This window comes from Pseudophryne corroboree, chromosome 5 (genome assembly GCF_028390025.1).
Source record: "Pseudophryne corroboree isolate aPseCor3 chromosome 5, aPseCor3.hap2, whole genome shotgun sequence".
In the NCBI taxonomy this organism is placed as follows: domain Eukaryota; kingdom Metazoa; phylum Chordata; class Amphibia; order Anura; family Myobatrachidae; genus Pseudophryne; species Pseudophryne corroboree.
In genome coordinates, this window is record NC_086448.1 from 810077992 (window position 1) to 810090581 (window position 12590).

Consider the following 12590-nt stretch of genomic DNA (forward strand, 5'->3'; position numbering starts at 1 on the left):
GAGCATTGTCGTGGGACCGGGACTGCCAACCTGGGTAGACCCTTTCAGACATAAGCCGGACCGGGGTCAATGCGCGGTCTCGTACAAAAACCCAGGTTTTAGGATTTTGTCCGAAAGGGGTATAGATGGTTTGGGTCTACTACGGTATGCCGGCGCCCAGCATACCCCGCAGTCAGCATATCAAGTGCCACCCGTTGGTTTATTCGGTTTAGAAGATGATCTGTACTCTTACTAAAACATACAACTGTAGTTGTAATCACTGTCATACAGGTATCTATCGAACGATCTATTCTGTAGATTTAAATCAGAATTTCTCCCCACAGAAGTGTGTCAGAGTTGTAGATTAAAACTTAGTCACAGTTTAATAAAAATAAAGAAAATAAATTGTTGACTGAAAAATACAGAACAGTCAGGATTGTTTGATGGTACCAAACGCCTACAGGGAAATGACTCAGAGATTAAAAACTGTTTTAACTTTATCTATACGTATTTTTTTTTTTTTGCAAAACATATTAGTGGAGTCAAATCGATACTGTTAGTTAAACATTTTTTATCTTGTTTAGTTTTTGAGAAGTGTTTCCACAACATTGCCAGGAAAAACCTATAATCGTAAAAGAAGGGCAAAAGCAGAAGTGTTATCCCCCCCCCCCCCATGTACTGTAGATGCTGCAACATTACTTTCTTGATCTAATAAATGCATATGTATAAAAAGTCAATATACAATAAGGAAAATAAATGACAAACCTATACATTTGCATAATACATAATAGACTTTTTGTACTACAATTCCATCAAAGCCACATCTTATGGACACATGAAGACTGTATTACCTGGTCAAGGAGATAGATATTTTAGAGAAAGCTATATTAATATATATATATATATATATATATATATATATATATATATATATATAATTCCAAATTAGGGGAGCACTCACCAGTCTTCAAGTAGAAAAAAGTTTATTCAAACCATTAACAGCACATAGTTTAAACTATTTGCTGTTGATGGTTTGAATAAACTTTTTTCTACTTGAAGGCTGGTGAGTGCTCCCCTAATTTGGAATTGTATTGGAGTGGAAATTTTCTACCTCATTGGATGTCACCCCAGCACTGTTTATATTCAAACGTGAGTGTGGACCCTTTATCTTATATATATATATATATATATATATATATATATATATATACTGTATTATGGAGACTGCAGCTTTCCATTAACTTATACATTGCTCATATTATGGGTTTTTTTTGTGGGCATTGACCAGAGATTGATCTGTCATTAGGAAATGGTAACTATTAATATGTATCACTGCATATTGTAAATAATTATGTAACGCAACTATTTTACCATGACGGGCTCCTTTGGGTGTTCCAGTGAAACCCCCTTGTCTGTAGTGATGATTTTCCTTCCACCTGCAACTTAATGCGGCTGACAGTAGCAGGAAGCACAGTCATGGATAACATCTGCACATGTGCTTAGTGCAGAGGTTCCCAAACTGTGTGCCGTGGCTCCCTGGGGTGCCTTGGGACACTAGCAGGGGTGCCCTGGGTTGGTGGTCCAGGACCAACTCAAATTATTCATTGTCAATATAATAGGCAAAACCAGTGTTGGTGGCTGCCAGTCATAACATATGTGGCCCAACAGAAGCAAATCTTGTCCCTTACCACACAACTGACCCTAAGGATGACATATAAACGCGATCTACTTAATGTAATATTTATTTCTAAATTTCTCAATAAGAAATTTTTGGCCTAGGGGTGCCGTGAAAAAAATTCTGATATTCTAGGGCGCCGTGATTCAAAAAAGTTTGGAAACCACTGGCTTAGTGGTTGGGCTAAATGAGGATTCAGCAAAGCCTCTCCTTCGCTACTCCACATGGATGGGTAAAACCAATGCCATTTGGAGAAGGGGACTTAGTTCGCCATCACCATATAGGTCTATGGGGTCAGGGCAAAGGCACTTCTAAAAAGGAGGAGGCCCATGTGCAGTCTCTTTCTGGGCCTCCTCCACTCTTGCCGACAGTGTTGTAGACTCTGGATGCTCGGATCGGTAGGGGACCCTAGCCGAGTCCCATAGTCTAGTGTGCATGCACAGGTCTGTGGTAAAATGGCGCAGCAGACATTTTCCCAGAGATTTTCTTACTGCGCATGTGCAAAAAGCTGGGAAAATGGCCGCTGTTCAATTTTCCTGGTGATTCCTGCTGCCGATGTGGGACTACAGAGGGTAAAAATAAAAAAAATAGGTGCAGGGTGTGCAGTGGGAGCCCATGTGCACCACACACACTTCACCCATTATAAATACACCACTGGCCAGGGGTAAGTGTCACAAGAATGGTTACCAGCATAGAAATCTGTGATTTCTGTGCGGTCAACAAATGGTTTAAAGCGGTGGCACAGCTGTTTGTGCCTGAGTTTAGTCTAAAACATGCTTAATAAATAGTCCTCCTAAACTAGGCCTTGACAAAGGTATCTAAACGTTAAGAAACAGAATTCAAAAATTGTTACCCCCCTCCGACGTTGGGATCTTCAATGTCAAGATGCCGGTGCTGGTCATGTGACCACTGGCATCCTGACAACCAGGATACACACTGAATCCATAGGGACCAAGTGTCCAGCATAAGAAATATTGCATTATACAACACAATATATATATCACATATGATGCCCCCACACCCTGATCTCTTTTCACACCAGGCGTTACTCTCCCACACCTCAACAGTGTTTTTGCCAAGGACGGCTATAGATAGAGCTGCCAGTCAGAGCCGGTCTCAGGTGCACATGTGGCATAGGATACTATCTCAGGTCACCAGCGTGCACTTTTTGTTTGCCATGACAACTGGTGTTTGTCCAGATGTGTACAGCTATCAATGATGTCATGGATTCCAACGCTACATTATACCACTTGTGCTGATAAATGATTGTGGGAGATGGTATTGAGAATGTAGCATTTTTTTTTTGGTACCCGAGGGCCACTCTCTGTTGGTGTTATGGACTTACACTGATTAATGAGATGCCGTACAATTAAAACGAGCTGCTGGGAATCTGTGTTCTGGGCCAGGTGTATACATAGTGCTGTAAAGCCTTCAATTGTACTTTCAATACAGTACTTGTTGTGGTAACGATGGGGGAGATGACGCAGTGTTTCTTATCATGGGGATGCTCATACATGCAGCTGTTTCACTGTAATATTCATAGAGCTTCTGGAACTGCACTAAACTCTGATACTGTGAAAAAAAACCTTGGACTGTATGGGTTATGTAGCACAGATGCTGCATGCTTACAGCGTTACACCCTGATGGACTGGAAGAATGTTTTCATACAGAAGCTGAATATATTAATGTGTGCTTCATCCGAACAATCGTAGGTCTACTTTGTTCATCGTTTTTTAATTTTTTTCATAAACAAAAATTGCAGGTTGATTGATTAATATCTCACATGTAGCCATCACAGTAACCTGTTCCAGCTGCCAGTGGATATTGGCATTTTGCAAATCTCATTATAAAGTCAAGGATCTCCTGATCTGACCTGACCTGCGTTCATTTATGATTAGTGATATGCTATCCTGAAGATGTTCATAAGATCTTCCTACCATGATACCTGCACAAATTGTACCTCTCAAGAGGTCATTATGGAGAGAGAGGGTGCTTCTTCTGGACACTGTAGGTGCTGTTTTAATGAAACATGTCTCTCCCATCAAATATCTTAGTTTACTGGTCTGCACGCACCTTCCTTAGAATTTACGGCTTCTGTTTACGTGTTTTTGTAATCAAGGTTTTCAATGTTTGCACTTGACTAGAGTGTGTAACTTCCCTGTAAATATTACTATGTCCCATGTACAGCGTAAAGGAGGGTACAGTCATATCCAAAGCTAGAGAGAATTAAATAAATAAACAATACTTCCTGCCACACAAGCCTTGGTAATGCAAAGAAGAAATCCAGAAAGGATAACGATGCATTTAGAAAAATTTGCCGGATGGTATGTTCAAGGCAAGAAATTTAAGTTCATGGCCAGACCAGCTACGTGGCACTACCAGCAAATGCCAGAAAGGGTGATGGCCTGATGTGTCGGTCTAGCCGTCTATATGGTTGGCCAACCAGGTCCACCTCCTGGCGCTCTGATCGGCCGCCATGCTTAGACAGGCTATGGTGTGCCCGCCCACCCCCACACCATGACTGGCAGCACACCTCCATGATGGTGAATATGCCCCATTTTTATTGTGTGTACACGGACGGGGTACCTGTGCATTTTTCAAGACCCAGACTGTTCCAGTCTTGGATTCTTGAAGGTTCCAAACCCCTTAAAATGCTTCACATGATTACCAGTTCTTCAGATACTTGGTGTTAAGTGGGGAGAGGGGTCAAAATTTGGAAAGAGAGAAAGTGGAGAAGTTGCCCAAAGTAACCAATTTATCTGGCACAGTCTTTGAAATGACAGATAGAAGCTGTTTGGTTGGGCAACTACTCCATTTTCTCTCCAAGGCTTGATATAGCTCCCCTTGTGTCTCTCCAGCTTTCTGAGTAAAAGATGAGTGTAAAGAACTAGCCACGACACTGACCTGGGGAATTGCTGCAGGTGTCGGAGGAGATGTTTGATAGTGAACCAACTGCCCTATATTTGAAACAATATTTTTGAGAGTTGTGACTACATATTTATTTTTTAACAGCTGTGGCAAATTCCCAGATCTTTGTTCATATTGCACTTGAATATTATCACTGGTCAAAACAGACACAAAAAAAACCCCTTGCACCTCGCCCTCAACCACCAACCACCCAGCACGCACCAACAAGCAACAGATTGATCTCATTAGATTCAATTTTTATTACAAAAGGAAAAACATACTAAAGAAATGACTAAGAATGCCAAAATATGATTTAATACTAAAAATTAACAAAAATTTGTATTGTCTTTGTCATAAAATTACTGTTCATACCATTTTTTAGTAATAAAGTAAATTACCACGTTTCAGAAATATACAGATAGAGTAACACCCAATTGGGACAAATTTAGACTCGCCCCTGATCCACCCAATAGTGCCGACTTTGACTGAAACTCCACCCTTTCAGGTTCCACCAGTCAGGACTTTGCCACCAAAATCTGACCAGGTGTGAGGTATAAAATAACCTGTCACCTCAGATTTTCCATGACATGTTGTAAATTAACTGCTTTGTCTTTGTACTCTGCATGCTCAACAAACGGGTTGGGTATGGGTGACCGGCTGTTGGGATACTTCCGGTCAACGTACCGATGCCGGGATCCCAATGTTTACATTGCCGGTGGGTGGTGAGTGCAACAAAGTCCCTTGCGGGCTCTCTGCGCTCGTCACAGGTTCTATTCCCACTCTGTGGGTGTTGTGGACACCTAAGAGTGGGAATAGCCCCTGTCAGTCGGCATGCTGACTGTCAGGCTTTCCACCGGGCTGGGTTTTGGCGTCGGTATAGTGACCGGCAGTCTCCCGACTGCCAGTCACATAACCGCATCCCCAACAAACTACTTACTAACTTCTATTACCCTTATACAGTATTTCTAAGTAAAGTCCGGAAGTACTAAGCATCGAATCCACGAGGCAGTACATCCCGCCACTTATCGGGTATATACTGGTGATAAAAAAGCTGGTAATGTATGTACCTAGAAATGTGCAAAGGACAGCTCTACCGGTAAGAGCTGTCCTTTGCGATAGAAGGACTTCCAAGATTTAGGACCCAGGAGTCCTTATGCCCATGCCCAGTGTGATGCGTCTGCCGCGACGGCGGGTGCTGGGAGGGATCCGATTGGATTTCTCTCAAAAGGAACATGAATTGAATTACATAGGGTTCTACTGAGTAGCACTATCTACCTATCTGAGTAGATACATATATTATATTGTAATACGCTACAGTGCATCAGTTTGTTATCCAGATAAACTTAGCTCTATTTATGTTATAGAAAGTAACAGCATAATGCAAAATAGACAAGAGAATTGCATCCACCAATAGTTCATTGATATTACTGTAATTGATTCACAGTTCTTATTAAATGAAGAATTGCAGTGAAGTACGGTAATAACATCCTGTTATTTCTGCAGATCTGCTATTGTCCTATTGACTTATATCTCTGCAGGCTTCTTAAATGAACTCAGTCTTGTCAACCTTTATGTAAATTCAGTGCTCCAAATGTGTCCTTGGTATTGATAATTGAGATTGCTGACCGTCAAAGCGAAACCAGTATTCCTAAATGCATGCCTGTAATTAGTTTAGCTAAGGTGCTTCTCTACTAATCCTTGCATCTGGATGGAAAAATAACCCTATCGAAATCTGGCTGTGCCCCAGGACGGATTTTTTTTCTTCTTTTTATACATTGTGAAACACTTGATGAATCAATTGCCCACTGAATGCCAAGAAAGTGCTCCAGTCTTCAGGCCAAAATTATGTCTGCACAAAGGTTTTTATTTGAAATATATCAGCGTACAATTACATCCATTGTATTCTTCTGGCAATAGTCTCTGTTTCTGCAGCACAGGCTTGTGTTAAATAAATTGGTAAAATTGGAATAAACCTTTTAAAATTGCTAGTTTATAATAAAGGTAATTTTCTGTGTAATAAAGAGAGTTTTCTTGATTTCTCCTTCAATTTTCCTGGTTGGGACATGCTTCTATATGCCGTATACAAATGAAACAGAGATTATTGCAGTGAATTCTGCACCGTGGCACAGAAACCTTTATGGAATTAACTTGAATTCCCCGAGCTATATACAAAGATTTCTTTGCTATAGTAATCCTATTTGCTTTCCATCATAGATTTAAGTAAATGTCATTTGATTTTCTATTTAGTATTGGTGTTATGCATGTCTATTTTCACTTGCTGGGTTTTCGCAATGTCCTGCAGTTAGTGGGCTTCATTATCTGTCCAGTCATGCTTAATAAATCTCTTCGGAGTCTTTCCCTGCCTTCTTCTGGAAAATCAACAATTGGCGGTGACATTCTTCAATAGGCCTGTGAGTGGGGCGGACGTTGTGGAGGAGGTGATGTCATGGAATCTATAGGGGCGAAATGAATTGAGTGGTGATGTTTGGCAGCTTTGGAACTTGTTAAGAAAAATAAAATAAAAAAAATCTAAATGAAACTATTTATCTTTTGGGAATCTGGCAAATCTCAAATCACTCACAAGATATAAACATTTGTATCCTTCGGGAAACGAGCGGTGAACACAAATGTACTGTAGGCTGAGCGCTATCAAAATGGGAAAATAATTACTCTGTGCAAGTACAAATACTTCTCCCGCCTATTGGGGAGTTCTGTTTAGACTGGGCGGTAAAAGGGTTAAAGGAGAGATGTCTCAAGTCTTGGACAGAGAGAACGTGGAGAAGTTGTTCACGTTCTGTAATTTCAGTGCTACATAAATGACAGTTAGAAGCTGATGGCTTACTTTGAGCAACTTGTACACTTTATCTCTCTGTAAGGCTTGGTACACCCCCCCCCTAAATATTATAATTCTTATGAATACATACTTGTAGCTCTATGCATATTAAAGCTGTGCATTAAAGTGTTCTTGTAATCATTGTATTGTTAAGGTTCTCCATTTTAAACCTATGAGATGGTCAAAATTAATCTAGGGACCCCTCTAGCCAACCACCACAACTTCCGAGATACATCCTTACAAAGATTAGGTAATCCTATCATTGGCCTAGAGAATTTTCAGTTGTGGATATTCTGAGAAAGGGCTTCCATAATTTTCAAACAGGAACTTCCAGACCACAAACGTCACCCTTTTGCCCATCAAAAAAAGGGAATCCATTCTAACAATGGAACACGGACACATACTATCCCTAATCTTTTGGCATGGTGGTGCACAATTAGTCGAGTATTGTTGCAATCCAATAGGTGTTGTTTTTTATCAGATGCAGTAATGCCTTTAGAATATTATTTTCAGAAACCTCTACATTCAGAAACCTCTACAGCTACTAACATTGTCCCCGTCCCTAAGAAAGGCTTAGCCAAGAGTTTGAATGAATATAGACCTATTGCTCTAACCTCACTGTTGATTAAATGTTTTGAGTGCTTAGTTTTGGGATACATCAAATCTTTCATCCCAGCAGGGTTTGATTCATTCCAATTTGCATACAGGAATAATCGCTGCATTGACGATGTGGTGAATACTGTTTTGAATTCCACTTTATCCCATCTAGGTGTGAATAAAAATTCTTATGTTAGGATTCTTTTTATAGATTTTAGTTCTGTGTTCAATACTGTTATCCCTGTGTCTTTGACGGCAAAGTTCTTTGATCTAGGCCTGAGCGGCTTCATTTGTAACTGGATATTAGATTTTCTATCTGGCAGACCGCAGGTGGTAAGATTGGGAGTGGTTGTTTCTGACGAGATGCTGAAGACGGGTGTCCCCCAGGGACTCCTGTATTCTTTGTTCACCCACGACTGCACAACGTCCTCTTACTCTGTAAAGGTCATTAAATTTGCTGATGACATAGCGGTTGTGGGGCTGATCTCTAACGATGATGAGACCCAGTATAGATATGAGATCGGCGAGTTAGTCACTTAGGGCTAATCATCATATTTTGACCGAATCTAAGACTAAAGAGTTGGTGGTTGATTTTAGAAGGAGAGTATCCATTAATAGCTTGGATGTTGAGGTTGTCGATTCATTCAGGTTCTTAGGTACTTTGGTTTCCTCGGACCTGACTTGGTCGGCAAAGTCACTGTGTTTAATGAAGAAAGCACAGCAGTGTTTCTTCTTTTTGGGGCGTCTGAAGGCTGCAGAGGTGAGCAAATTGAGTATGCTAAATTTTTATAGGTGCTAAATTGAGAGCATCTTGTCTTTTAGTATTATAGTATGGTATGGCAGCTGCACTGCAAGTGAGCGGAGTGCTTTGGAACGCACGGTAAGGACCGCCGGTAAGATTATTGGAGTGCGGTTGCCAACCATTCGTGATCTTTACGAATCTAGAGTTCGGAAGAGATCTAGAAATATTTCACTAGACTCTAGCCATCCTTTTCATAAAGTGTTTGACAAATTACCATCCTAAAAAATGCTTTAGGACTTTCAAGGCATGCACTGGACGCTTACAGTTTCCTTCCATCAGCAGTACGAATGTTGAATGTCTGAATTGTATATGCATGTTTTTTTATTGTTAGTGACGTTGCTATTTTACTGTAATTGCTGTATTTGCACAAAGGAATTTCATCTGTGAAACTTGTTTTTACCAATGACAATAAAACTGTATTGTTTTGTATCGTCCTTCACCTTGCTTTAGCATATTCCTTTTTGAAAGCTTAGACATACCTTTCTAAAGTCCGAAAATTGATATTGTAAAACATTTTTTTTAAATACATACTTACAATTTTACCCCAACTTTTACCTGCAACTTCTATTTCCTGTATGATTTTACTAATGTACCCCTACCTCTAGCTGTTTTTTTTTTTTTGGTGGGTAGCTCTATGCAGGCATTTTCTCAGGGTCTGCTGGTTCTCTAATAATGTAGTTTGTCACTTTAAATGATGGCTGATGGTGGGAGAGGGTGACCCTCATAAAATAATCCTGAACTGTCAGAGGAGTGTGAGCCCTAGATAAAACAGTTGCATGTAGCAGCCCTCCAGTTAGGGTTAAGGTTTAGCGGCGGTTCCTACTTATTTTAGGCCATTTCCCTTGCCCAGAGAGGCGTAGGTGATGAAAAACCGCTTGGTCCTGGCACCTGCGCGATGGATCTACCAACCTTTCCACCCCTGCGTCACACTGCGTGGGATGACGGGACAGTGCCCAAAAAGTGGGACTGCCCTGCCAAAACGGGTGGGGAAGGGGGGGGGGGGAGAGTAAATTTTTTAGGTCTTTTTATTTATTGATTATGAGTGCTGTTCCGATGTTTTTTTGCAATAGCTGCCGCTGTAGATGAGCTAAATTACACCCGTATCGAGTGGTTTGCCATACCACGGAGGGCCATTCCACACTGCATGAGTGAATGGGGCTGGCACAATGGCCGTTAACTCATTCTGCTATATAATATAGGGCTTGAAGCACGTAAAGTGAAATTTGCTGGTCAAAATTTGGCTTATAATGTAGACTAATGCTTTACGGATAGGTGTCACATTATTATGTTCCTTACTCCATTAGCCAGGCATGTGAATGGCATTTGCAACATAGTGAATGGCCATTCAAACTGACTGAGAAACGTAACAGTGAAAACAGCTGTAGCTCTAACAATAAAACCAGGAAAGAGGTTGTTTGATTTGGCCTGAAAACTTGGCTGGTTGATATCCCTAAATAATAGTTTGTAAGGTTATTCCTAAAGAAACTTTTGCTAATTTGGCTTTTTGCAAAAATAATATTGATGCTCATGTTTGATGTATATGCTCTTTTCTGTTTTTTATTTTTGCAGAGACGTAGAGGCTCCGGGGTTTTTTGTGCAAATTGCCTGACCACCAAGACATCACTTTGGCGAAAGAATGCGAACGGTGGATACGTCTGTAACGCCTGCGGCCTGTACCAAAAACTGCACTCGGTAGGCAGAGCAAATCTGTTTTTTCACTGCTAGTCTGACAAAAACTAGTAACATATTTTCCACAGCGGGTTGGGCCTGATATTCTGGTGTCTGGTCACATAATGACTGCGGTATCCCAATGGTTAAAATCAACAGGCGTCGGGTAAGTATGTTAACCCTCTCCCCTAACCCTCCCTTACCGCAGCCTAAACCTAGCACCCCCTCCCCCCCACCCACAGCCTAACCCTCACTGGTGGTGCCTAAACCTAACACCCCTTACCGCAGCCTAAACCTAACACCCCCCTGCCCCCCACCCTGCAGCCTAACCCTTTCCTGGTGGTGCCAAATCCTAAAACCCCTTACCACAGTCTAAACCTAACCTCCCCTCCCAGCCATAGCCTAACCCTCCACGGGGGTTGCTAAACCTAACACCCCTTACCGCAGCCTAAACCTAACACCCCCCCCCCACCACCACGCAGCGTAACCCTCCCTGGTGGTGCCTAAACCTAACACCCCTTACCACAGTCTAAACCTAACCTCCCCTCCCCCCCACCCCGCAGCCTAACCCTCACTGGTGGTGCCTAAACCTGACACCCCTTACCGCAGTCTAAACCTAACACCCTCCCTACCCCCCACCCCGCAGCCTAACACTTTCCTGGTGGTGCCTAAACCTAACACCCCTTACCGCAGCCTAAACCTAACACCCCCACCACGCAGCCTAACCCTCCCTGGTGGTGCCTAAACCTAACACCCCTTACCGCAGTCTAAACCTAACACCCCCCCTGCCCCCCCACCCCGCAGCCTAACCCTTTCCTGGTGGTGCCTAAACCTAACACCCCTTACCGCAGCCTAAACCTAACCTCCCCTCCCCCCCCACCACGCAGCCTAACACTCCCTGGTGGTACCCAAACCTAACACCCCTTACCACAGTCTAAACCTAACACCCCCCCGCCTCCCCCCACCCCGCAGCCTAACCCTAACCCTCCCTGGTGGTGCCTAAACCTAACACCCCTTACCGCAGTCTAAACCTAACCTCCCCTCCCCGCCGCAGCCTGTCCCTCCACAGGGGTTGCTAAACCTAACACCCCTTACCGCAGTCTAAACCTAACCTCCCCTCCCCGCCGCAGCCTGTCCCTCCACAGGGGTTGCTAAACCTAACACCCCTTACCGCAGCCTAAACCTAACACCCCCCCACCACCACCACCACGCAGCCTAACACTCCCTGGTGGTGCCTAAACCTAACACCCCTTACCACAGTCTAAACCTAACACCCCCCCCCCCCGCCTCCCCCCACCCCGCAGCCTAACCCTAACCCTCCCTGGTGGTGCCTAAACCCAACACCCTTTACCGCAGTCTAAACCTAACACCCCCCTCCCCCCCACCCCGCAACCTAACCCTCACTGGTGGTGCCTAAACCAAAAAAAACCCTTACCGCAGTCTAAACCTAACCTCCCCTCCCCGCCGCAGCCTGCTCCTCCACGGGGTTGCTAAACCTAACCCCTCCCACCCTCATACTAGACCCTAAATTTTAATATGTTCTTTAATACTAATTGTGTAGTGCTTCAAGTTTTACAAAACTCGTTTGTATTTAAAAATGTGCATGCTTTCATTAAAATTCCTTTTCTATATAAACACGTATACAAAAGTATTTTGACGGCATTTCTTTAATTTCTCCAAATGCTAAAATGTATTTACATTGCATAGTACTACAGGGCTCATTTATCAAAGAGTGATAAAACTCGCTGTGAATGATAAAACTTGTTACGTATGATAAATAGTACTCCAGTCAATCAGCTCTCAACTGTCATTTTTAAAACACAGGACAGGAGCTGATTGGCTGGAGCACCATTTTGCATACACAACAGGTTTATCACTCGTTGATAAATGGAGCCATTAATATATACCTAATTTACAACAAAAATGTGCATTTCACTTTTGAGCAATAATAGTCATCAATTATAAAATATACAACATTATGGTGGTCATTCCGAGTTGTTCGCTCGTTGCCAATTTTCGCTATGCTGCGATTTGTTGCTAAATGCGCATGGTATGCAGCGCGCATGCGCTTAGTTATTTAACTAATAACTTAGCAGTTTTGTTGTTGTCTCTGCGGCGCTTTTCAGTCG

General features: G+C 42.5%; 1 protein-coding gene across 3 annotated transcripts in view; it reads left to right on the top strand.

Moving 5' to 3' along the window:
* TRPS1 (transcriptional repressor GATA binding 1) overlaps nucleotides 1-12590 on the top strand; it is a 331746-nt gene that overhangs the window by 302591 nt on the left and 16565 nt on the right. For all 3 annotated transcript variants that reach the window (XM_063924484.1, XM_063924486.1, XM_063924485.1), the window contains one exon: nucleotides 10363-10485. In XM_063924484.1, the coding sequence (XP_063780554.1) occupies nucleotides 10363-10485 (123 nt within the window). The remainder of the gene's footprint in view (nucleotides 1-10362; nucleotides 10486-12590) is intronic.